The sequence below is a fragment of the Mesoplodon mirus genome (genome assembly GCF_964341445.2).
Source record: "Mesoplodon mirus genome assembly, chromosome: 5".
Classification (NCBI taxonomy): Eukaryota; Metazoa; Chordata; class Mammalia; order Artiodactyla; family Ziphiidae; genus Mesoplodon; species Mesoplodon mirus.
In genome coordinates, this window is record NC_138980.1 from 58385800 (window position 1) to 58412613 (window position 26814).

Genomic DNA, 26814 nt, shown 5'->3' on the forward strand with positions numbered 1-26814 from the left:
CTTTTATCGCTTAAGCTAGTTTGCATTTGGTTTTCTACTACTGCAACCAAAGCATTCTTACTGATGTGTCAGCCTCATATTTCCTCTGACCAATGAGTGCACGCTACTTGCACTTCAAAGGCACCATCTCTTTAACTACCATCACTTCCGCATAGTAAAAACAACTTCAGAGGCAGTTTGGGCCTCTGCCTCCTTGAAGGGTATTTTGCCCCATACTGAATCCAATTAATTTTTAAGGAGACATTCACGATTTAAGTTCTATGAACTCATCCAGAGACTTTGGGCAAATTCCTTCCTCACTTTGGACTTTTTATCTCCATCTCTACCAAAAGAGGGAAGTTAGCTGGATGCCCGCTGGGGCTGTTCCTGCTGGGAATTCACAATGTCAATGTCATTTGGCAGTGTTGTGTCATCCTGGGGATCTGGCCCCCCCCCCCCCCGAGCCAGATTTAGCAGGTCTGGATGTGACTTGGGCATCCAACCTCCGAAGAACTCCATCTCAGCACCTTCTTTTCTCCGCTTCCTCTTCTGGGGCGAGTGCTTGGGGGTGAGGCAGGACTGCCCTCCACCAGCTGGGAACTTGTTTTCTTATAAAACAGATCCATGGTATTACTCCTCAACTCTTGCTTAAGGGACAGAATGGTCACTTCTTCCAGGTGCCAAGGAAAAGCTTTCCTCTTCCTTTGGCCTGGTATGTTTCCCTTTTTTCCACTGGTTACCAGGAAGCTCGGAGCTATACTGCCAGCTCTGCTGGGGTAACCGTTTCTTCCTTGTATCTTACCACAGTCATCTCCTCCAATATGCAGTGTTGTCTAGAGGCTTGGATGGTGTCTATTAAGTTCTTGACTGGGTACCTTGCATCTAGCAAGCCTACAGTAAGTAGGAGCTTTAATCCTGTCTCATGTTTTCTCATCTTCCCTCTATTTGTAACCATCTGGTTACATATGTTTCATTGTAGGTGTGGCCTCAGGTACATGTTGGGAATAGGCAGGGGAAAACAATAAGGAAATTGGATTCAGAATTCTCTGCCTTATATTGCCTCCCATAGTTATCACTGTCTCCTAGTTAGAAAACCAAGTCAGAAGCAGCTTCAGATGGATTTTTATTTCTTCTTAAAAAAAATAAATAAATGAATACATTGGCTTGAATGTCCTTCCCCCTCTCTTACTCTCCCCCTTCAAAAGAAGCAACACTGTGAAAATCCTTAAGATGGAGAGGCAGAGAGTTGGTCACCAGGACCCACACTGGAGAGAAAAGACGCTCCACACACGAGGGGTCAGAGAAGGGCTCTGTGGGTGAGTGTGGCTTGTAAAACCGTGGCCGCTGCGTGGGGGGGGGGACCGTCTTGAGCGGGGGCTGGACGTTTCCAGCTCTCCCCAGAGCCCTCACAGTTCAGTCTTTACCTTGTGCATCAAATCCTTCTGGTCAATCTTGTCTAGGTCCTGGTACCAGCGGTTGAAGGCCAGCAGGGCCACATTCTTGGCAGCCACTGCCGTCACCTCCACGGAGCTGGCCGCCCACTCTAGGGCGTTGAGGAGGAAGAGCTGGTCGTGCAGCACGAACCGTGGGAGGGGGCTGCGGGGGCCGTGGACGGGGTGGGCCTGCCACTCGGCTGTCTGCACTGAGTAGTAGGAGCGAAAGAGGGTCTTCAGCTGGGAGCGAAGGAGGGGCTGGGGGGACCGGACTCGCCAGACGGCGGCCTCCTGAGGCTGCTTCCGCCGGAAGCTGGCCGAGACGTTGACGGGACACATGTTGTCCAGGGCACAGAAGAAGCTGGGGAAGTCTGTGGTGAGGATGCTGGCAAAGGGGAAAAGCTTAGGGTCGGGGAAGCCGAAGTAGGAAGAGTTGAGGTAGCCATGGACCAAGGAGATGACGGTGGGCTGGAAGGAGCCCTGGACGACATCGATGGGCGGGTCGAAGCCTTCAAAGGTGATGGTACTGCTGTTGTCCAGGTGCAGGGGGGTGGCGATGACCACTATGTCGTAGTAGTCAGAGCCTGTGCCCACCTCATTCTCATACTTGACATGGTACAAGGGTTTCCCCTCTAGAAGGAGAGGGAAGAGAGCACAAAAGCCCGCTTCTTTCTCAGCTTCTCCCCACTTACTTGCCATCTGGGGCCCTGCACTGAGGGGACGAGACCCTCAATGGGTGCAGCTGGGCTTTCCAGCTGCTGGGTCCCAGTCTTTCTGTGCTGGTGTGGCTGCAGGGCGAGCCCTGGACTGGAGTCAGGAACCCCGAGCGCTTTCTCTGGCTCTGCCTCTGACCAGCTGGGGGAACGTGGGCAAGGCTGTGGCTCAAAGTCCTCAGTGGTCAAATGAATGGGACTAGATCGATGCACATCTCTGCTTTCTGGCTCTGACCTTTGAATCGGGGCAACAGTGCCCTCTGGTGTCACTCGGCAGTGCTGGGAACCACTCCCCAGCAGGTCATAAACCAGGGCTTTAGGGACAGAGGAGGTGGAAGTGTTCACTGTTTAGGAATGCAGTGGACATGGCCCCTGCTCTGTCTACTCACCCGTTTGCTGCAGGGTCACAGTGGTGACCGTGGCGTGGATCACGTTGGCCTTGGTGAGCTTCAGCAGACCGGAACAAACCAGCTTATTGCCTCCCTCCACAGACCACAGGCTGCCTTGGGCCCCGGCTAGTGACATGGCTCCTGGGCAAAGGGGGAGGGAGGGCGGCCAGTGGGCGCTCAGAACCACTGCGCGGTGGGCTGGAGAGTCCAGCACCATCCTACCGGGGCCTCTCTCCCAGGCCAAGACTCCTCCCAACCCTGGGCACCGAGAGACGACACACACAAATAACTGCAACAAAATTCACAATGTTGTGAAGTAAAAACATTAGGCTCAGTGCAAGAGCCACGATAAAAGACCACAGATTGTATGATTCTGCTTACACAGACTGCCCAGATGGGCAAATCCATAGCAACACAGAGTAGATTCATGGTTGCCTAGGGCTGGAAGGCTGGGGGATGTTGGGGAACTGATGGCTACAGGTATGGGGTTTCTTTTGGGGCAGTGAAAATATTCTAAAATTGATTGTGGTGATGGAGGCACAACTCTGTGAATATACTGAAGGCCACTGAATCCTACACTTTAAATGGGTGAACTGTGTGGTATGTGAATTATATCTTGAAGGATACATACAAGATACCGGCAGAGTGAGCAGGGTAGTCTCGCTGAGGTGAAACTAGGCAGGACCTGAAGGGTGGGAAGGAGCTAGCAGTGCCAAGAGCCAGAGGAACAGTATCCTGGGCATATGGGAGGTGCTTGTTAATTATAAACCTTTTCATTCATTTATTCAGCAAAAATGGGCCGAGTGCCTATGATGGTCGGCACTATTGTAAAGATACATCAGTAAACGAAGGAGACAGAGGTTCCCATTGGAAAGCCTGCCTTCTAGTGGGAGGAGATCAAGTAAGTCGGATCAAGCAGTCTGCTAGAAGATGATACCTGCAGGGCAGGAGGGGCAGGGGCAGCTTCAATGAAAAGGCAACATCTTCACAAAGACATGGGAGAGTGAGAGTTTACCATGATTGTGTCTCAGGAAAGAATGCTCCACGCAGAGGGCTGCCCACACAAAAACCTCAAGGTGTGAGTGCGCCTGGGACGTTGGAGACATGGCAGGGAGGCCAGAGTGGCTGGTGTGGGGTGAGGGAGTGGTGAGGTGGTGAGGCCTAGACCATGTAGGGCCCTGCAGGCCACTAGAAGGACTTTGGGTTTTCCCTGAAGGAAAGTAGGAGCCATTACAGTTTTACATGCAGGCCTGTCAGGATCTGTCTTTTGTTTTAAAAGGATCATCTGGCTGATGCATTGAGCTTGGGGGGCCAGGGGGTGGGGGACATGGTAGGAGAGTTGCAGTAATCCTGCTGAGGGATGTTGGTGGCTTAGACCAAGGACAAGGCGGTAGTAGGAAGCAGTCAGATTCTGGGTATACGTGGAAGGTAAAGCAGATGGGATTTCCTGACATATGACATAAAGGATATGAGAGAAAGAAATGATTCAAGGTTTTGGCTGGAGCAAGGGAAAGGAGTAATTACCAGCCAAGCTGGGCAGACGCTGGGAGGGGCAGGCTCGAGGGGAAAGATCAGAAGCTCAGGTTTGGATGTGCTGAGTCTGAGACGCCCATTAGCCCTTCCAGTGCAGACACAAGGGTGGTAGCTGACACATAAGCCTGCACTTTTGGAGAGAGGTCTGGGCTGGAGGTCATATTTGGGAGTCAGGTGGGTGGAATTTAAAGCCTTGAAACTGGCTGAGCCCACCAAGGGAGGCTAAGTAGTTGAGAGCAGAAGAGGACAAAGGACCGAGTCTGGGCCTTCCATGTTAAGAGGGGGAGAGGAGAAGGACACAGCCAAGCAGGCCAGTGAGTGCCCGTGTAGCTCCTCAGCCTTGAATGCCCCTCTCTGCCCCTCCACCACCCCAGCAAAATCCTACAGCATCTTTCAAGGCCCAGAATGGTCATCATGCCCTGATGACTCTTGGGCAGATTTGTGGCCTGTGCTGGAGGATGGTGGGTGGTACAAGTGCCCACCTGCCCCAGTAATGAGCTGGGAAGATGTGGTGCTCTAACAGATAAATACCCAGGGGCCCAGAGGCCTCAACGGGACAGCCCCTGAAACCGATCCAAACAGGAGTGGTAGAAATACACAGGACCTGAGAGCTGAGCCTCCCTTTCACCGTCTGTGAAGTGGGATGAATACCATCTCCCGACAGCTTGGAGGATAGATGCCAGAATCAGAGGGGGCAGTGTTGGTTAGGCAACTGTACTGAGCCGGGTCAATGTGAGGTTATTACAGGGAGGGCCAGGGAAGGGCAGGTGGGCAGGCCGAGGGCTGGAGGCTCACCGGCAAAGGCAGGCATCGCTGCTGACTGGCCGTAGCTGGCCCGCAGGACAGCGGAGACGACATCATCGATAAAGCGCTGTGTGACGCCCACCTGGAGCAGGGACTCGGCCACGGAGCGCTGGGTCATGTTGACAAAGGCGGATTCCCCCAGCGAGTAGAGCAGTTCCTCCACACCCGAGAAGGCATAACCGTGAGCCTGGTACTTATAGATCCTGGGAGACAAGTGGAGCCAGAGCCCTTGTGCAGAAAGGCCTTTCAGCTGACCACCTGCTGCTGGGTCACTGCACCTGGGGGGGCCCAGCAGGGACCCGCCCCTCCTCTCCATGCAGTGGGTGGGAGAGGAGGCTGGTTATGGGACCTCTGGCCTATTCGCTGGTTGTGGTCGGCCTGTCTTACTTAGAGGGACAGCCTAGAGGGAAGGGCAAATACTCTGGAATCCCACCAGACCTGGCTTCACATCGTGGCTCTGCTGAATGACAAACATGTCACCTCTCAAGCCACTCCCTGCCTGAGGTCACAGTCCTCACTCAGCTGGGACTGCCAAGCAGTGGGCTATGCCCGCCCCCACTGACACATCCCCTCTCCAGCAATGTCGGCTCTGCCCGAAGTGGCTTCTAGGACTGCATCGGACCCGATGGCAACTGCCTTATGTCAAAGCTGTCTGGCTCGGTCCAGCAGGCCTCCCACTCACCCCCTCGATAATGGCTTGTTCTCCCACAACTCCCCCAATCTCAGGGGCTGGCATTTGCCTGGAACAATCTGCTGATGGACTTTTGGACGGCTGGCCTTTGAAAAGTTGCCTCTGCTTGGGCTGCTCTGTAAACGTGTTGAGTTTGGTTATGGACATGACACCCAGGTGGGGGTGTCCACAAAGCAGTTAGAAACTGATTAGTTAGTGGGTCTGCAACTTAAGGGGAAACTGGGGGCCGACAGGTAGAGGCTGTCTCCCACAAAAAGGAGAACTTGGCCCTGGGAGTTTAGATGAAATTGACAAGGGAGAAAAATATAAGAAAGAGGAAAGAGGAGTGAAGACATGACTTTGGGGACACCCGGAGAATATAAGGAAGAAGTGCCGTGAAAAGCATAGTTACAGGAGTGGGAAGGGCAGAGAAGTGCCAGCAACCAGGAAGGAGGCCTAGAGACGACGACTGAGAGTCAGATGCTACAGCCTCTGCATCTGGGCCAGGAAACAGGGAGAACCTTCAGGAAGGACTGTGGGGAAGAGCTGGGTACCAGCCTGGTGAGTGAGTGGATTACGAGAGGTGGACAGGGTGACAACAGACCACTTGTCCTCGTTATTTGGAGTCGATGGGGAGGGGTCCAGGACCCAAGGAGGAGACAGGTGGTAAAGAAAGCTGTTTGTTCATGGTGGGACTGGGGGACAGAAGAGTTTGTAAATGGTGGCCCACAGGCTGCTTGTGGCTGACAGATGTTTCATTTGCCTTATAAGATGAATTGGTTGTGCACACTGAAAAACTGGGATATGTCACATGTAACTGGATTTCCAGCTTCTTCTGAAACACGGGAAGATGGCATTCCCCCATGGCCACCAGTGGCTCGAGCAGAGAGCGGCCGCCCCTTCAGAGGGGGGCCTGGCTCTTCAGGGCCCCTCACTCCCTAGCCTTCCCTTCCACCCAACTGCTTCACTTATTCACACCCCAGGTGGGCCCTTGAAGGTGGCTGAGTTTGCAACCCATGCTTTTATTTACCAGTTTAGCTGAGGGAAAGAGGATGCCAGTGTGACAACGTGAGAGACCAACTACCGCTGCACTAAGCATGCACCTTGCCGACGCCGGGCGTGCTCGGAGCCTGGGCGGAATTCTCACACCCAGCAAGTACCTTTTCCTTTTGGACAGTGTACAGTCACGTTGGTTCCTTCGGCACCTCTATTCCTCTCTCCTCCTAGAATGCCCTCCCCACGCCCCACCCAGCCCTACCTCATGAACTTCTCCATGACCTCCTCCACCCACATCTGCAGTCTCAGGAAGCTGATGCCGTAATGCCACCAGAGGCGCAACAGGTTCAGCAGGTACCAGTCAGTCTCCTCCAGCACAAAGTCCTCCCCGTTGAAGATGGCACTCCTCCCTCCCACTTCACGCCGGTGCCGCAGCCCTGAGGAGACAAGGAGGAGGCCCTCAGGTCCCCTTCGGAGGACCCCCCGCCCCGGGGGAACCTAGCAATTCCTGAAGCTTAAATTCAGGGGCCGTCCTGAAGGATGCACATGGATCGGCTCCATTAAAGGGAATATGAACACTATGGTTTGTGCATCTGTGCTGCTTGTTTAAGAACAGTATACAATACACTGGGGAGATATCTGGCCTGGCTAGTCAACAAAGAAATGAAAATTAAACTAATGTACCATTTTGTATTTTTTTCCAACAGGGATCCACTTAGCCACGAGTGAGGGAAATTCAGATATCATCCTGGACCGTCTGGGGCTGACAGCCAACAGGGCCTGCTCTGAGATGGCAGCCCTGGGCACCAAGGCCACATGGAAGGAATCACAGCTCCTGGCAACTGCCTGCACTCTGCAACTTAACAGAGCACTGGGTCTTCGTATCTCACTTCACCTTCTCACAGCCTCGGGAGAGGCAGAACAGGTGTTAGCACCTCCAGGTAAAGATGTGGAAAGTGAGGCTGAGCGATTATAGGACCTGCCCTGAGTTACGGGTTTTTATTTCTTTCCCTCCTATTCCTGTCCCAAAGCCACGAAGTTCCCCTACCCAGAGGCAACCAGTAAGTATATTCCTTCAGCATCCTTCTAGAGATATTTTGTGCAAACACCTATAAATGTGTACATTATCTCTGAGTTATCCCTCCCCTCACCCTCACATACTATATACACTGGTCTGCACCTTATTGACATATGTATCTTGGAGACTGTTCTATACGTGGGCCTACAGGACTTCCTCACTCTGGCTGCTGAACAGTTGGCTGTGTACTTAAACAATACTTTGTTTAATCTCAGATCCCAGTGGGTGGGCAGGTGGGATATTTTCAACTTTTTGCTATTACAATGCTGTAACGAATAACCTTGTGTGCCTGCCACTCTGAACATCTGCGGGTATACCTACAGGATCACTTCTGAGAAATGGAATTTCTGCATCCAACCGTATATGTTTTTTTTTTAAACTTAATTAATTTATTTTTGGCTGAGTTGGGTCTTTGTTGCTGTGCGTGGGCCTTCTCTAGTTGAGGCGCGTGGGCTTTTCTCTAGTTGCAGCAAGTGGAGGCTACTCTTCGTTGCGGTGTGCAGGCTTCTCATTGCGGTGGCTTCTCTTGTGGCGGAGCATGGGCTCTAGGCACGCAGGCTTCAGTAGTTGTGGCTCATGGGCTCTAGAGCACAGGCTCAGTAGTTGTGGCACACGGGCTTAGTTGCTCCGCGGCATGTGGGATCTTCCTGGACCAGGGATCGAACCCGTGTCCCCTGCATTGGTAGGTAGATTCTTAACCACTGTACCATCAGGGAAGCCCCATATTTGTGGTTTTGATAGATGCTGCTGGGGTTGAATCTCAGTTCTCTCACTTATTAGCTGCAGGGACTTAGCCGAGGTGTATATGCTTTCTGAGCCTCAGTTTCTTTGGGAGGAGATACACCACCCATCTTGCAGGCTGGTAGGGAGGATTGGAGGTAATGCCTATGTATCACCTAGAAGGATGCCAGGTACTTGGCAAGCACACACCATGTGGAAGCAATTATGATTATGATTATTGAGAAGCAGCATATTGAAAGGGAAAGAAACTGGCCTGGGGGGGAGGTCAAACCTGAGTTCTAATTCCGGCTTTGCAACTAACTCACTGTGTAACCTCAGGCAAGTTCCTTCCCCTCTCTGGTCTCAGCTGCTCCATCTGTAAAACGAGGAGATTGAGCTATATGACCTTCCGGCCTTGACCATCAGGGTAATCTGGGAAGGGCCCAATGGCTGCCGCCAGCCCCAGGACGGCGCACTCACCCAGCTGCTTGACGAAGCCCTGCATGTGGAGGCTCAGGGAGTGGAAGGAGGCGGCGCCGCTCTCGTAGTGCTGCTTGTTGACCGAGATGGTGGCCAGGCGGCCGCCCACGGTGCCCTTCTCAAACACGTCGATCTGCACCCGGGGGCCGAAGTGCTGTTGGAGGAAATGGGCCACGGCAGAGCCCCCAATTCCGGCTCCAACCACGGCTGTCAGCAGGCCCGGGAGGCAGGCGTGGGGAGAGACAGAGCATGGGCGTGAGACTGCGGGTCACGCCTTCTCAGCCTCCTGGGCCGGTGGTTCCCAGGTATTTGCATCTCATAGGCTTTTAACATCTCAAAAAGGAGACCTGCAGACTCGTTCTTAGTAAAGCTATTAATAAACAGCAAAGGTCAACCTGAACACTGCCACCTACTATAATTATTTTATAAAGATAAAGACAAGTTAGCAGCAAAGGAACAGGAAAGAATCTCAAAATTCAGGATGCTTATTTTTAAAATGTAAGTTTAGTTTTATACAGACTCTTTACATTGTCCCTAGTTTTATTTCACTGCGAATTGGTGAAAACCTGGTCACCGACAGGCACATTAGGTTAGATTTGTACTTGGAATCCACTCCTTAATCCAGGGGTTGGCAAACTACAGTCCGAGGGCCAAATCTAGGCAGATGCGTGTTTTTGCAAGCTAAAGTTTTATTGGAATGCAGCCTTGCCCTTTCTTTAGCTTATTGGCTATGGCTCTTTCATGCCAGGCAGAGTTGAGTATAGTTGGAACAGACTGTAAGCACAGCCTAAAATATTTACTCTCTGGCCCTTTACTGAAGAAGTCAGCCAACCCCCTTGGTCTATTGCAACCTCCCAACTGACACCTAAGTCATTCCACATCTGTGTTTGCCGAGCCTGGAATTCACCCTGTGACGGGTCACTCATCACCGTATAGGACATCTATTCTGGTTTGGACTCTTGTTATGAAGTTTCAGCTCACTGATGTCTTTTTGGGTCTTACCCACTGTCTTTACTACGCCTCCTGCCTTCCTGTTAGTTGCAAACTTGGTTCATATACCATCAATAGTCTCATCCAAGTCACTGAGAAAAGCATTTCATTGGACAGGGCTCTGAGGTGCTGCTAGGAACCACTGACCAAACAGACAGTAACCATTACATAGCACTGAGAGGACAGCTACTGAAATGGATGGCCATGCTGCCCACAATTTTTGCCCACCACATATCCAAGACACAGCTTTCCTCTCATCTGACAGTCTTGTAACCTACTCAAAAAGAGAATGAGATAAAGCTGGTGTGATTTGTGCTTACTAGACCCATGTTGGACCCTAAGACCACAGGCTCCTGTCTAGAAGGCAAAAATACAAGGTTCTTTATGATCTGGGCTCCATTTACTTATTCCATTGCCTGCCTCACCCTTGCAACACTCCACCTTCTTGTCTGTCTTGACTTCTTTTGCTGTGGAGCATGGGACTTTGCTCTCTCATGCCTGTGCCTTTGCCCTCACTGCTTCCTTTGTCAGAAATGCTGTCACCCTTTGCCTCACTGACCTCTGTGGCCCTTATATGTACTTTTTAGCTGGCTTGCCTGACCCGCCTAAGACAAGTGTCCCTCCTGCATAGTCCCACAGCGCTCTTCTTACCCTGGCCTAGTCCATGGCACACTATACTCAAATGATCTGTTAAGGTCTGAGGGCAGGTCCCTATGTCCCCAGATCCTGGCAGGCAGTAGAGCTCACTATTTGTTGCATCTTGAAAGAACAAACTATTTCCTTCTTCTCGGTGTTTACAAAGCCACTTCCAAGAATGCCCTTAACCTTTTAAACCAATGTGCTCCCTACCACTTCCATTTTTGACCAAGCCCCAAATTACCCTCCCCCCCCCACCCAGAGAAACTGCTATCACAAGGCCTGGAAGCTGCCCAAGGACTACAGGGAAGCAGAAGACCTCACCTCATTGAGAGTCAGCTTATTCAACACCCACAAACTGACACCCACTCTCTGGTCTATGGTAAGATGTGCTGGACATAGGATGAATCTAACAGGGAGAGCTCCTGTCCCCCTGAGCATAGGCGGGGAGAGGGTGGACAGACTCATGCACTATTAGCAATGACAACGTGTGACCAAGTGCAACAGCAGGATTCCAGAGAATCCTGGGGAAGCAATGAATTCTGCCTGAGGGTGTGGGCCCCAGGCTTCACAGGGAAGCAATGACCCTGGAGGACAATAGGCTTTGCCAGTGAGCAGAAACACATTCTCTGCAGAGAGAACAGCATGAGCAGGTCACATGTGGAACTATGGGGGAGTTTAAAGGGTCCAATGTGGGCTCCCCTGGTGGCGCCGTGGTTAAGAATCCGCCTGCCAATGCAGGGGACACAGGTTCGAGCCCTGGTCCAGGAAGATCCCACATGCCACGGAGCAACTAAGCCTGTGCGCCACAACTACTGAACCTGTGCTCTAGAGCCCGTGTGCCACAACTACTGAAGCCCACGAGCCACAACTACTGAAGCCCACGCGCCTAGAGCCTGTGCTCCGCAACAAGAGAAGCCACCGCAATGAGAAGCCCACGCACCACAACGAAGAGTAGCCCCCGCTCGCCGCAACTAGAGAAAGCCCGCGCACAGCAAGGAAGACCCAACACAGCCAAAAATAAATAAATAAAATAAATAAATTAAAAGAAAAAGGGTCCAGTGCCACACCGAGGTGTTCAGATTTGATCATGCAGCAGCCTGAGGGTTAAGCCATCTTAACAGGAAGCTCCTCGTTCGTTCCCATTGTGGGTAAAGTCCAAACCACAAAGGACAGACAGAGGCTCTTGTCAGAGGGCTGAGGAAAATCAGGAAAGCTACAGGGCAGCATGGCACTGCCAGGTATCCTGCCTTGATGATGCCTGGGGTGAGGTGGGTAGGGCTGGCTGGAATGAGGAAGGCAGCAAGTTCTGCGTTGCCAGAAATGGTAGAGCTGTGAGGAGGCCCTGCCCCTTCTTCACTGGCCAGTGGGAAATGCCCTGCTCTGCTGCCCTTTCCCAAGAGATGGGGGAGGCCCTGCATCTCAAGACATTGCCTGCCCAATTCTTCCCCATCCTTCAAACCCTGGCTCCAAATCCACCTCCTCCATTAGGCCTTCTCTGGCCACTCCAGCCCTCAGGATCCTCTTTCCTCTGAAAACCCTAAATGTTCAGTCCCAAACTGATTTCTGTCACGCTTCAGCCTGTCTTAACCCTTTATGGCCTGAGCTGTGGTTTGGTAATCCAAACCTTAGCACTGCACTGGCCCTATTAGGTCCGTGGTGCTCCCATGGGGCATCCCTCCCTGCCACCTAGAGCGCAAAGAGGGCAGCCTAGTGGATTAGGGACTCCTCCTTCACACCAGAAGCCCAGCATCTCTGCCTGTGGGAATTTTATATACGAGGGACTTGAAAACCTTTGATTCATGTAGAGTTAAAATGACAAATGTTAAGAGGAAAAAAGTGTAAACAAATATGGAATTCTAGTCAATTATATACATGATGAAGTATTTAGCAAAATGTCATGATGTCTGCAATTTATTTTGAAATGCATTAAAATGTAAGATGGATTAATGCACATGTGATAGGTATGTGATAAAGCAAATATAGTAGCAGTTTCTTAACGGCAGAATCTAGGTGCTGGGTATACAGGTGATCACTGTACAATTCTTTCAACTTTGGTCTATGTTTGAAAATTTCAAAAGAAAGCAAATAAGTAAGAAGACTGCTGTTAAAAATTCCCCACTTCGTCATTCAGCAAATCTATCCCCAGAGGACTTACCATGGGTTCTGTCTCCCCTAGAACTGCCTCCTACCCTCCATGAGGTTTTGGCTTAGGTGTTACTTCTAGGAAGCCCTCCCAGAGCCCACAAAGACTGGGGTCAAGTGCCCCTCCTCTGTATTCACAGTGCTTTCTCAGCCCTAGCACTAACTTCCTTGTATTGTGCAGTCTCTTCTCCTCCACACAGGAACTGTGGAGCACTGTGCCCGCTACACAGACGACTCTCAATAAACCTGTGTGAATGACGTCAACCAGAGAGGCCAGAATCTCTGTCCTGGGGGCACCTGGCAAAGAGCCAGCTCCACGGCAGATGCTCAGTGCCCCTGGACCTTCCGGTAAGATCGGTGACCAGTCCTGCCCCAAGCCTCTTTTCCGCCCCAGGTAGCCCTGGACACAAGCCCACGCCATCAGCACCTTGCCTACTGCGGTCCCCTTCCTCGCCCAGTCGCAGTGCCTCGGCTCTTCTCCACCCAGCTCCTCTTCCGAGGACCCCTCCCTCGCCCAGCTGCCTTCCCCTTCCCCCATCCAGAGGCTCGCGGCTCACAACCCTTTTCCCTCGCAGCCCTCCCCAGATCAGCACCCCACCCGGTCCTTCCCGCACCGATTTTGCTGGGCCGAGCATCGCCTGTAGCGGCGGCAGCGAGGAGGGCGGCCAGCGCGGCGAAGAGCCGGGCTGCGCGGGCCATGGCGGGCAGCGACTGGAGCAGCACGCCGGGGCTCCGGCAGCCGCGGGTTTGCGCTGGGCTCCCCGCCCCCGGCCCGGCGCCTCACTGGCTGTTCCTCCTTCCAGCCTCGCTGGTCGCAGCCTCTCATTGGACAAGCAGCCTTCCCTTTCCGGCAGGAGGCCCTCATTAGCCGCATCTCTCTGGGGGCAGGCTCTGTCATTGGCAGCTTCTCCGTCCCGCCTCCTGGATGCGGTTTCCTCATTGGCTGGCTCGTCCTGCTCCGGCGCAGGTGTTCGCGCTTCGAGTGCTCAGCTTCAGGACCAGGGCCCAGCTACGGGGGATTGACGGTAGGGAAAGAATTGAAGCTTTGACGATCTCGGTTCAAATCCAACCTCAGAGTGTTAGTGGCTCTGTAGCGGGCCTTGTCTGTGTCTCGTTCTGTTTCCCTGCTCTGCCTTTCTAGGTGGTTGTGGCAATCACGTGAGATAAGGGATGTGAAATCACTTGGCAGTGTCTGCAAGTGCTGGAAATTGCTGACCAGTCATGCAGTTGGGATGGCTAGATGCTACTGGTTTCAGCGTATGCTGAAACAAGGCCAGATGCTTTCAAGACTGCTGTTAGTTACTACGTGTATTTGCAGTTCTGACATACAGTTTATGTCTCTGCCTTCTACTTAAAAACAAAAGGTAAGAGTTTCATCCACTCTCCTTTCATAGGGGAGGAAAGGTAGGAAGCAAGGGATAAGCTCCCATTTTCACCCTCAGAAAACAAGAGCAGCTCACTGTGGCTAGTTTGCCACACTATGAAGGACAGATTTCCTCTAGCAGAAAATAAAATTGGGGATGAGCTTCAGGATAAAATAAGGAAAATTCATGTTTATTCAGTCAGATTATGGCTAAGAGAAGAAATGGAAGGGACTCGGAGAATAGTAAAAGGGCATAGATCTGAGTTTCCAACCAGCTCTGTGAGTCTTAACAGGGCCAATCTAGATTACTAGTAAAGTAGTAGATGAATAAACATGCATTTCTCATATTAAAAAGAAAAACTTTTTGGCAATATTTGTGTTAGAATGGAAAACCTTTTAAGTTCATTTCCAGACTCAAGATATTCCCTTAAATTATCTTTTAAAACAAGCATTCACCATCACTTTGTGCCATGTTCTCTTATGTGCTAACAATATAATTCTTGCAGTATTTTAATAGGGTAAAATCATATTAACTTTAAAACTCAACTTGACTCTACTTTGCTTTTAATTTTAGGGTCCTCGGTAACTCTAGATTCTAGAGTTGTATTTTCTTCTGTTAGAAAGTTCTTCCAATCCTACAACGCATCGATGATGTGTATCAAAGTTGTAGGACAAGTTCAAAAAGGCTGTTTAAGAGGAAAAGCAAGGAGGCATAATTCTGGTGGCCGAGGTGCAAAACTAGTAGTTTGACTGGAAGTGAGGTTGGGTGACTCAATCATTTATTGCTGCATAACAAACCACCCCAAAACTTAGTGGTTAAAAGTAACAGTCATTTATTTTGCCCATGAATCTGCACTTTGGGCAGGGATCAATGAGATCAGCTCATCTGTGTTCCATGTTATGTCAGGTGGGGCTGCTCCACTGGGGACTGGAGAGTCCACTTTGAAAGTGGCTCACTGAGATGGCTGGCAGGATGCTACTGGCTGTCAGCTGAAAGCTCAGCCATGGCCCTCAGTTCCACTCCACAGGCTACTTGAGCTCACTCTTTGGTCTGATGGCTGGGTACCAAGAGTGAGCATCCAGAGACAAGAAGGTTTGGGTCAGAAACCAGCAGTGTCACTTCCCTATATTCTGTTGGTCCAGATTCAAGATTTTGGAGTCGTGTTTTAAAACCTCCAGTGAATTTGAGAATGTGGACAAAGTCTGAGTGGACAGGAATAAGAATATACTTACAACCTAGCACTGGGAGTATGAGCCAGGGTATGCAGACAAGACTGGAAGAATGATGAAAATGCAAGGCCAAAACTACAGGAAAGGCTGGTTCCAAAGAGGGGCACTTAGCCAGGAGGCTGGGTATGTGGAAGCCAGTGGAGAAGCAGAGGTAAAGGAAAGGCCAGGCAAAGGTTGGGAAGGGCTTATGGAAGCAGTAGGCCACATGCCAGTAATCTGGTTGAGAGGATGGTCAGAAGTCCTGCAGTTCAAGTGAAATGATTAAAGCAGGTAAGACAATTAGAACCAAGAAGCGAGTACAAGAAAAGGCAGTGCCAGAGAGGAAGGCAGAAACAGGAGTCCAGATCTAAGAAATACATAGAAATCAGAAGGAAGCAAGTCAAGGAGGTAGAAGAACAGACAAGACTTCAACACCAAGGCAAGGTGTGGAATGCCTACACTGCATCCACTTGGCTGGGCTGCTGGTACCTCCACTGAGTGTCAACAAGGTGGGTCAGCAATCAGTGAAGTGACCACGGCAGACAAAGACACGAAACACGTGAAACACAGTTATTTCAATTAAGGTTTTATTAAAGTTGTTTCTGAAGATTATATTTCATCCTTAGTCTTCCTTATTTGATTTTGCTTTAGTGTTTAAGAACCTTTCTTCACTTATTAAATCCTTTGCCATGAAAGAGCACCACAAGCTTATATCAGTAACAAACTGAATAATTCCTTTATGGCAGTGAGGAAAATCCACAAAAGATTCGTAAAATCCAAGTACTGAAGCACCAAGATCCCTCTTCAAATGAGTCAAAGCTTCCTTACACATATCATCTGCAAGCCAATGATGTCTTTTTACTTTACCATAAAGATGAAAATAATTAAGGGCACTGAAACAATTTTCTTATTTCTCCAGTCTAAAAATGTAGATTTCCTTGTTATGGTTAAAACAGACAAACACAAAAAACAGAAGCTAAAAGGAAAATAAGTTCACTGTGATTGATTAGCTTACCATTTTTTTTATAGTCAAGCACCACTTAACCAGTCTTTCCCTTCTCCTAGACTTAGGCAACTATTAAAACATACGAAAAACAATGTGTATAATAAAAGGCAATAAAAATAAATATTTGAGGGCCTACTGTAATAGGCAATTTGCACATTTCGCTTAATCCTCGCAATATTTTGAGAATTATAACCATTTTACAAACGTGGAAGTAGGCTCAGAAGAGTGAAGTGACTAGGCTGGGAATTATGTTCAAGTTGATGCCTCCTAAGCCTACTATGCTCTATTATGCTGCACTGGCTCGTGAAAGCCCTTCAGCATTTTGAGATTCTCACTGTTATGGCTCCATCTTCTAAATTTATACTTTTACGTCTGCAAAACTACTGAATAATAGAAGAATCTAAAATTATTCTCAGTCTACTTGCTAAAACAGGAGGTTGCAAGGAATATTTAAAAACTCTTCAAGTAATCAGAACATTCCACACCTAAAATTATGGTTATTCTAATTCACTGGTAATGATAGCTAGTGATCCAAGAACACAAAGGAAATCATAATTGGCTCATTTTCTTGTCGTCACTATTTGTTAATCTCAAAGGAATGAAGGCAAAAAAAAGACAAATTCCTATTGTGAAATCTGACTGCTCATTATATTTACAGTATGTACTTAGTGGAATGCCAAAAGAGGTTCTGGTTTTAAAATCTCACCAAAAGTCTTTTGCTTGCATCTTAGAAGCATGTATTTGTTTTTCTTAAGTGTCTAAATCTGGTGGAGGTGGTAGGACCCACTGGGGGATGCTTTGTTGATACGTGCTTGTGTAGTATGCTAGAACTATCTATGATGTCTAAGAGGATAACTTTCACCACCCCACAGAATGGGGTCATAGAGTTCTAGTAGGAATGGATTTATTTTATGGGTAAGTAACTTAAACCTAAACCTGGACAATCTGGACACCTAACAACATTTAATTCTCTGCTGGGGACATATTTGCATGTTTGTTTTAGAACTGTTGAATCTTAAATGACTGAAGTTAATATCTAGTTCTTAAGTTCTCACTAAAATTTAGTTTACTAGTTTTAGAGATTTTTTTTTTCTTTGAGTCTAGTCCTAAAAGGACTATGTTTTCATATTTCAGAAGAAGCTGAAGGGGTGAGATTAGGTCACCATGAAGGCTGCTTCTAACATTAAAATAACCATATGACCTCCTTTCTAATGTCCAATTGATATATATATATAGATAGATATCTATATATATATATATCTCATTCTTTCACTAACTCATTTATTGAATAAATTTTTTACAGAACACTATCTATAAGCAAGACTGAAATAAAAAATATACACATAGGCTCATTAACTCTAGGAGGTCAATACATAAAAGGGGAGCTAGATGTTTACACGTGACATAAGACAGACGCAAAAACTAGGAAATAAAGCTTGTCAATGTAAGAGAGGTAGTGAATTGTGAGTACCCCACCCCCCGCAAAAAAAACACCCCAAACCTAGCATAACTAATGAGGAATCATGGGAACCTAACATTTTTTTGTCCTGACCACCTCCCCACGTCATCTAATAAAGGATCATAAGGTAAATCTGACAGAGTGGCAGAGGATTTAAGGGCTGGTGGAAAGAGAAGTTGTGGATAAATTACCTATAGAGACCAAGCTAGGTCTTCAGCTGTAGGTGCCGCCTCAGTTTCCCTGAAATGATTATATACCTAGGGAGGAGGCTGAAAATAATCTGAAGATAACTCAACAAAGAAAGCATAAGGTTTCTTGGCCATACTAGCTTGAAAGGGACCTGGTATCTTGATTTCTTGCCAGTCTCTGCCTTCCAAGTCTTGCCTGGGCCATTAGCCTTGTAAATGGGATTTGAAAAGGGACAATGAGTGTGAATATGAAGTCTATCTGGCAGGAACTACAAGGACAAAAGATGGCTAAAAGAAAAGTAAAATAAAAACGGGAAGTCCTGAAAATCTACGTGCATAAAAATCAACCGAAATGATTTAAATTCATACAACTATAAAGCTTTATCATTTAAGTACCCAAATGTTACACCAATCCCTACCATCTCCTTTTCCCACAAATACAAGATTCTATACAATTCCTTTTATAGGGACCATTAGTAAGGAACATTTAGTTGAAAATACATAAACATATACTCATTTCCACCTTTAAAAAAAATTTTGGATTGAAAGTCATCAGAGTACCAATTTAAAAATAATTTTCTTAAACATATTTTGATAAGGCCACAGGAACACTTGTCACATTGTTCAAATGCCCAATGGCAAGACTTCTGATGAGACCAAGCAGGTCACATTAAATCAAAAGAGTATCTTAGAAATAAAGCCAATATGACTAAATCCAAAACAGATCACATGAAGTACCTCATGTACAATACGAACCTAGTTTAATAAATAAAGGAATCACAGGTGACTGCACTCCGGGAGCACATTCAGTTCCTCTGGGCCCATTCATAGTCTTCTCTGAGACTCCACTGCCACTTCCACCTGGGCGAGTCTAATGGTGCGGCCATGAAGCTTGTAGCCATCCTGCCTTACTAATGCCACAGTGCCAGGCTGCACCCCAACACCAGCTGGCACATGACAGATGAGTTCATGCTCATGAGGGTCATATTTGTCACCAATGGGTGTCATCTTCTCCAGGCCATGTTTGGCAAACACGCTTTTCAGCTTTGTTTCTAAAAGTGACAAGCCTCGGAAGATCTTCTCCAGAGTGAGCTTCTGGTCCCCAGGCTCTGTTTCTTCAGAAATACACTCTGTAGTCTTCTCCAAAATGTCTGCCACCTCCACCAAATCCTTACAGAAACTCTGAATTCCTACAGAGAAACCAAATACTCTTATTGTTTGTGAGGAAACCACTCTGCTCTTGAGGGTGCAGTTTGGGGAAGGCTCAGAGAGCTGGCTGGTATACTGGGTACGCCAGGAAATGCAAAGATTGCCACAAAGGATCCAGGGATCATCACCAATGATTACCCCTGAAACCCAACTGACGAGCCAGCATTTCTCTTGCAAGGCATATGACTAGGAAGTATTCTGGGAAATGGGGAAGATGGTTAGAACCCAAGAACTAGGTGAGACTATATACAAAAGGTTCAGAAACCTGTCCTTTAAAAACTTGACTTATATGCTTCTTGTATCTTTGTTGCTATTCACCTTTAGTACTAAGTTATAAATATTTTGAAAATTCCCACCTGTCTCATTTGTGGAAAGGCATACATTCTCAATAGGAATAAGACACTAGTATTTCATTGATGGGGGAATAATAAAAGAATAGTTGACAAGACTGTGCTAAGGAGGAGTCAAAGAGTGGTTTATTCTTGAGGATTAGCTAAATAGGAACAGGAAAAAAATATACTCCATGGATGAGGTAAGTCTCTTAATGCCTGCTATGAAGTTATATACACTTGCTGGAGACAGCCCACCAAGCTTGTCTAATCTTTTTAGAGTCACATAAACTTTATAAAAGTGAACTCAGTTGTTGAGAAATCTTATTACTCTCAATGCTGCATTCTTTATTCTTCTTACAGAAATGATAAGGAACATCAGCATCACAGATACCTATGGTAACACAAAGGCCCTGGTAGGAGCTGGTGAGGGGCGAAGGACTTTGTTGATCTAGCTTTAGTCCAGCGACAGGTTTAAGGCCCTGTGTCAAAGCAGGCAGGCAATAAAACAGATGATGACAGAGGAGAGATTTCCCGGGTATGTACTGCTTGGATGGGAAGGAATGACTGACAGAGAGGCAAAAATTCTACCTTTAACTTCTGGGTAATAGAAATCCATTATAGCTTCTTGAGCAAAACAAGTGGAAGAGGAGTCAAATTGTCTAGTAACATACACAATGAATGTGGGGTGCTGGGGGCATCACAGATGGGTGAGAAAAGATATCATAAGAAATGGAAGAGAGCCGACTGAAGTCATCTTGGTATAATATGGTCTGGAGTAGGAGAGGAGGCAATGGAGAGGGAAGAGTGAAAGCAGCAGGCCTTTCCAGGGAACTAGACTTGGTGAGTTCCACAAGATACCTCTCCCATCACTATGAGGGATGGTAGCCATATATATTAATGGCTGTTAATGACATCAGCTGAAAAGGTAAAAGAGATTAGCTAAAGGCTTGAAAAGTATAATGAAAAAATTTGGAATTCCATCCAAGAGGAAAGAATGTCTGATAAAGATCAATCAGGGACATCAAAGGCTTTCCCTGGCTATACAAAGGAAGACAAATACTCAAATTGAATTTGAAAGCTATAAGTTGCTGGACTGATTTGTACACTGCCATGGTACAAAAAGTCCTGGCTTCTAGTCAGTAAAGCTGTATGAATCTGGGTAAACAGAAGCCTAGGTTCTCTTGTCTGTACAGTGAGGGGTTCAGTCTCTGATCCTATTCCTATTACTGTGTTACTTCAATAGATGGTTGGTGTCCGCAACATTTCTTAGAGGGAGAAAAGGGATCTCTGTGACCTGTTTAAGAGAAAATGGGTTACTGAGACAAGACTGTCCCTGGAAGGAGGATAGTCATCATGCTATACTGTATGTTAATTAAATGACAATGAAAGCTTTCTTCTTTTTTTCTACTTCCATGCTCACTGAGCAATCTTCATGTTTTGCTTGACACATTTTTCTCTATAAATTAACAAATTAGATTACCAAATTCTTTTGAGTTTATTTAATATGTACTTGTTCCTGAGAACCTTATTAATTCTTGAGGAAAATGACATAAGCCAGTTCCTAAAGCATCGAAGCTTGACTTCTGGTAAGCCAACTCACCCTGCTCCCCTCAAGCAGGCAGGAAGTCTTCCCCTTATCACAATTGTTCTACTTGCTACAAAAATTCCCTGTGGTTAGAGGTCAGCAGACTTCTTCTCTAAAGGGCCATATAGTACATATTTTACGTTTTGTGGGACAAGAGGCAAAATCAAGCATCTTGTGTAGGTGATTATTTAACAAAAGAGAAAATAAATTTCCACAAATTTTTTCTGATTAAATTCAGAACTGTATTTATGGACTAACGGGTGGCAGGCTTGGCCACTGAGCCCTGATAGCTGGAAATATGAGACTAAAACTTGGATGAAATATCAGGAACACAATTGGGGGGGGTCAGTATTTAGCTATTCAAGAATACAATTTGGGGGTTAGTATTTACTCAAAGTCTTGAAACATTACATCCACAGCACTGAACGAAAAGCAGGAGGCTAAGCCAAAGGACTAGGGTTGGACAGGACAGGAATGGAGTGAATCCCCTGTACAAATAGTGGATAAAATCCAGAGAACAGGAAGGAGTGTGATATAAGGGAAAGAATAATAGATTAGGGATCAGGAATCAATGGATTCGTATCTACACCTGTTGTCAAATAACTTTTTCTAGCTTGCCTATAAAAGACTGGACTAGATAGAATCCAAGGGCCCCTCAAGCACTCCATTCTATGTGTAGTCAAAGTATAATGCTCCATATTAAATTGTGAGTACAGCAAGTAATCACAGATTTGCCCTTTACTCTTGAATCCCTGTTATTCAATTAACATTTTCGTGAACAAATTTGGAACAAGAAGTGGTGCATTTAGGAAAAAATTTCTGAACGACTTTGAAATGGACCAAAAAGATTATTCAATGCCATCAGTGAAAAAATAGATTCAATCTAGCACAGCTTTCAGGGTTATCTGATTCCATGTGGTCTGAACCTCTGAGTTATAACTCAGCAAGCTGTAGAACACTGAGAGTAATGCAAATGATTTTTGTCTATAGTTGTGAAAACTGTCTGGTGGAGATACAGTTGATGACTGCACTATGGTTATGGACCAATTTTGCTTATGTGAAGCAAATCTCAGCGTTTATGATTGCCTATATGTCTGCTCTTTGGATTCTCTTCTGAACATCTTAATGATTCACTTGTTCATTAATGAGTTAAACAGAATTGCCTGTATAGGCACTAGAATGTTAACGGTACATGCTTGAAAAATAAAATAACAAAGGTCAGGTGAAAATGAAGGCAAACATTACTTTAGCAAATGGTTCACTAGACAACATTCCCAATAAGCAGAGCAGAAAGCCTAGGGGGATAGAGGAAGGGTAGGGTATAGATTGGTTAAGAACCCAGATGTGTCTTTTGCTAAGTTCAGTGCGTACAACTGCTAGTAAGTGCCCTTAAACTAAAAGGTATTATTATTAATAAACCTCTCACCAAATATCTTGGCATCTTCTACACATCTCTGGGTTCGCCTTCTTATATTTTCACCATCAGCTATAGCTCTCTGGTATCTCACCTGAGCATCAAAAGCAAAGTCAAAATGATAAGAAAACAAATGCCTATTGGTGGAAAAGAAACTTTTTGCTTACTTTACAAATTTCACCCTTGGTATAGATTTTTATTAAAACAACAACAACGACAGGAGTTGTGTAGAAATCTTCGATCAGCTACTCCAAATTCCCAGTCATAGCAGGAATCTCTCTTTATAGCAGCCCTGATAGGCTGTCATTTAGGCTGCCAGTTTGAACACAGAACAACTGTTTTCAAGCTCATTATCTTGAGAAAACGCTTTCTTTTTCACCTTCAGGCAACACTTCCACCCTTCAACTTTCTTTTGTTGAACTGAACTCTAGGATAGCCAAGAGTAAGTTTTAAAAATACGTCATCTATTTGAAGGCAATTATTTAGCCTCTTTAGTCTTTTCTTCTTTCATTCTTATAATCCCTGGTTCCTTTCATTCCTCTCACAAGACACACTTTCCAAATCCCTTACCATTTTTGGGTGGTCCTGCTTTGGAATTACTCTAATTATTTCTCTTTCTCAAAGTCTGTCAGTCTAGTACTGGCACAGTAAGCCAGAGGTAGTCTGATTGGCAGAATACAATGATAAATGACCTCACTCATTCAACAAATATTAATTGAGTGTGTACTACATGCCAGGCACTGTACCTCCTTTGAAGCTACCAAAATATCAGGTATCTAAGTACTGTGACACACCAGGGAACTGAAAAGAGATGAGTATCCATAGTCAGTAATGTTTTTGAACTAGTACAGATTATTTTGCCTAGTGTATCTAGCAAGAGGGGTAAAGAGCTAATTAGAAGAAACAGTTTAAAAACTGACTTAAAAAACTTTACGTGGATATTTAAATCAGGGAAAAGATGTGAATATAGATAATATAAACAGATAATAGAAAATATGATATATGTTACAGAATATATGAACAGATAATATAAAATCTACCCACTGTTAAATCCTGGACTTCCTTCTCCAGTTTAACAGCTTTTAGCTTTAAGGCTCGTTCTGCAAGAGAGGGCCCAAGTTCATCAGGAGGGTCCTCAGAATTGCAGTCTTCACCAGCGGTTCTCTGGGTGGCAGTGCTGAAAGGATGCAGCCATCCCCTAAAGTGGGAGGGAGGAGGTGCATTATGAAGACATGCCATCACAAACAGCTGAAGTTATAACCAGGTTCAGAGGCTGGAGTGTTTTCCAGATTGACTCTCTCTAGACAAAGTGCTTTCAGTCTCAGTTAACAGTACAAACACTTATAAAGTGCTTGCTAAATGCCAGACACAGTTGACAGGGTTTTACTTAAATCATCTTTTCATCTTACAACATGTGAGATAAATACTATCATCATCCCTATTTTATAGATGAGAAAACCGAAGCTCAGAGAGGCTTATGACTTGCTCAAGATTACATAGTTAGTATTGTTGAATCAGGGTACTGAGCATCAGGCAGTAGAAATAGCTGGAAGTGGGGACACAAAAGTCAGCAAGAGAAAACGAAATTATAATACCTAGAACCAGCAGGACAATATCAGAAGCGAGAATTCAAAACAAAAAGCCGTACAGTTCAGGTTCAATTCCTCACTTTATAGGTGGGGAAAATTAAGCCCAGTAAAGGTACCTTATCGAATTGGAGTGAGGCCTGGAATTCTAAAGCCTTCTTGATCACAAGCTCTAAGTAAAAGCAAGGCTTTTATGGAAGAGAACCTACACTAAGAGAAAATGAGTTGGGAGCTCACCTATATGTAAAATCAAGTCAATCAAAAACTTATAAAACATTTACTATATGTTGTGGACTATGAACTATATACAGGTGAATGAAACAGACCATATAGACACATAGTTCAGTTCACATAAAAAGTTTAGAGTAGGGGCTAGTTTGCAGATCTTGGATTGTAGCAGTTCTGACCCCCCTGTTCAAGGAAGTTTCCATTACACCTCCTGGATCATCATAACTTAATATGAAGTAAAACCATCAAGAAATCTGTGAGCGCAAAAGGTCTTTAAAACAAATAGTTTATTTATATAAACTGGTATATATTGAAAAGTGGCCACTGAGGTGAAATCTAAGAAAAGGCTTAAAGGGGGTAAAGGAGTTTACTTCAAGAAAGGGAAGAGGTCAAGAGCCATTAGCATGTTCAAGTCCTTTTACCCAGTAATTTCATTTTTGAAAACCTATACCTAAAGAGACGATGGAATATTTTTAATACAAAAATAATTCTCAATACAAAAGTGAGATATACTGGATTATTTGTAATGTAAAACCCAGAAATAACCTAAATGTCCAACATAGAACAGAGGAAGTAAGTTAGGATACATTCAACTTGACAGAATATGATGAGACATTTAAAATAATATGTATATTGTATTGGCATGGGTAAATTCTTATATTAAAAATTATGTATGTGAAAAAAAAAAAGAAAAAAAGAAAGGGAAGAGGGAACCATCAGTATAAGGGTGTGGGCAAGATTACTTTTATCTTCCAGGCCAGTCCTGAATTCAGTTATTATGATCTGACGTCATATTACACAAGATTACACATTTTTATTTCGAAAATTGGTCACCACAGATCTGGGACACATCGCACAGGGTGAAATAGATCCTTTCTCCTAAACTCCTAACAAACTACATTTATCCAATTGAAAGGAGGTCAAGATATCCTCAGGGCCAGTTGAAAGGGCACACGGCCAGGGCCCAAGTCGTGAGAAAGAGGGAGTTGCAGCGCATCCATTCAATTGCTACTGTTTCAGAACTGGAGTCGGGGAAATTTTATTAGAAGAGAACATTTTCCTTCTGATCACTTCCCTACACCACAAACTGTCAAAAAGACTAGGAAAAAAAAAAAGCTTGAAACCAGGAATTCAACCTCTCACCCGAGTGCTGGGTCAGGTGTGTTAAAAAGGTGACATATAGTTATGCAAAATTTCCGGATTTCACCGTAATTTAATTTACTTTTCAGAGATCCAACCTGACCCATCCCCCTACTCAGCAATTTTTATTCTTTCCGATAAATAAACTGTCAACGGGGAATAGTCCCTAAGAATAAGTAACACTGGTCACTAATTTTAAAGGGCCGATTCTACAGCCCTCACTGGTTTCAGGTCTGGGTTCCACCACTTCACGAGTATTTAAGTTTGGAGACGTTACTCAACTTTTCTAAACCTCAGTTTCCTCAATTAAACGGGAGAATAAAAAGAACTACCCATAGTTCTGAAATTGGCATGATAAATGATCAGTAAAAGTCGCAACCGATGGATAAAAGTAGCAACCGGAACTTCAAACTCCCGAAGGCAGGTGGAAGGGCCGTTTGTAAAGACCAAGTCCAACGGCCTACTTTTACCGATAGGTAAAGTGAAGCTCAGATACGATCACACAGGGTGTTGGGAGAGAATCCCAAATTACCGGCAGACACCAAAGCTGTCGAGAAGGGGGTGGGAAGGGTACATCCCCAATTCAATCGACGCTCGGGCTGAAGAACAGTTCTCACCTCCGAGGGCGTGACCTCGGATCTTTCCACCGTCCTCGGCCCGGCAAGGAGGCAAGGCTGTAGACCTCAGTTTCCCGCTCTGTAAGATGGGGCCGTGAGCGCCCAGTCGTAGCGGCCGAGAGGCTTGGTTGGTAGGTCCTCTCTCCCTCCAGCCTAAAATCGCCCCTCCGGATCGCTTCTCCTGCATCGTCCTCACGTCCCGGCTCCCCGGCCTGCCTCGCTTACCTGCCATCTGACGCGCCACTCGAGGCCAGGAGGGGCTGCATCCGCCGCCGGACCGCCCACAGGAACCTGACGGCCATGTTCCCCACCTCGGCTGACTGAGGCTGCGCACGCGCACTTGCCCCAAGTGACGAGATACGCTCGCTTCAAAAACCACGCTTCCCGGCAGCCTTCGCGGGAAGGCTTTCTCTCTCAGGGACCCGGATGGGAACGCTGCTTGTCGGGTTCGCCCTGCGCCGTTTCCTACCCGGTCTTCCGACGAAACGCAACCCTTCCGGCCCCCTGCGTATTCGGCGAGTAGGTTGGTTTCCTGTCACAAGGGCGTGGGCTCCGTGCTACGCGCGGATTTCGCGGCGACCAAAGGGAATAACAGCTGTACCCTCAAGGAGCTTACATGAAGTTATGCACAACAAACAATTGCTAACGCCCTATAAAGTCAAAATATGACCGGTGTTTAAAGGTGAGGGGCTTGGTGCTGCGGAAGCCTAGAGTACGATATGGCCGAGTGTGGGGCGTTTTCCCAAAGGAAATAACTTTTGAACTGAAAGCGGAATAATGAGTAGATGAAAAGAAGAGGCAGCTGGTTCAGGTAGAGGGAAACAGCATCTGCAAAGTCAAGAGGGAGCGTATTGCGAGTAAGGCACTGAAGTACTTGAGGAAGCGGAGGAGCAACACAAGACGGTGGTTAGG

The 26814-nt window shown here is 46.4% G+C and overlaps 2 protein-coding genes across 2 annotated transcripts; both read right to left on the bottom strand.

The window, feature by feature from the left end:
* Positions 1-1085: 1085 nt before the first annotated feature.
* Positions 1086-13333, bottom strand: PCYOX1L (prenylcysteine oxidase 1 like). The gene is made up of 6 exons (XM_082620588.1): positions 13181-13333; positions 8796-9002; positions 6780-6954; positions 4843-5054; positions 2515-2655; positions 1086-2044 (listed from the first exon to the last, which is right to left on the bottom strand). Exons 1-6 carry the CDS (start codon positions 13263-13265, stop codon positions 1386-1388), a joined length of 1479 nt encoding a protein of 492 aa, XP_082476714.1. The 5' UTR covers positions 13266-13333; the 3' UTR covers positions 1086-1385.
* Positions 13334-15728: 2395 nt separating this feature from the next.
* GRPEL2 (GrpE like 2, mitochondrial) lies at positions 15729-26282 on the bottom strand. The gene is made up of 4 exons (XM_082623087.1): positions 26128-26282; positions 23376-23529; positions 22344-22425; positions 15729-18981 (listed from the first exon to the last, which is right to left on the bottom strand). Exons 1-4 carry the CDS (start codon positions 26202-26204, stop codon positions 18617-18619), a joined length of 678 nt encoding a protein of 225 aa, XP_082479213.1. The 5' UTR covers positions 26205-26282; the 3' UTR covers positions 15729-18616.
* Between the last annotated feature and the right edge of the window lie 532 nt (positions 26283-26814).

Coding starts and splice junctions, on each gene's coding strand:
- PCYOX1L (XM_082620588.1), bottom strand. CDS start 13,265: ATGGCCCGCGCAGCCCGGCTCTTCGCCGCGCTGGCCGCCCTCCTCGCT. Junction 6,955..8,795: donor GGGCTTCGTCAAGCAGCTGG/GTGAGTGCGCCG, acceptor TTGTCTCCTCAG/GGCTGCGGCACCGGCGTGAA. Junction 2,045..2,514: donor TGTGACCCTGCAGCAAACGG/GTGAGTAGACAG, acceptor CTCTCCTTCTAG/AGGGGAAACCCTTGTACCAT.
- GRPEL2 (XM_082623087.1), bottom strand. CDS start 26,204: ATGGCCGTCAGGTTCCTGTGGGCGGTCCGGCGGCGGATGCAGCCCCTC. Junction 22,426..23,375: donor AGGAAGTCCAGGATTTAACA/GTGGGTAGATTT, acceptor TTTGATGCTCAG/GTGAGATACCAGAGAGCTAT. Junction 18,982..22,343: donor AGAAGATGCCAAGATATTTG/GTGAGAGGTTTA, acceptor GTTTCTCTGTAG/GAATTCAGAGTTTCTGTAAG.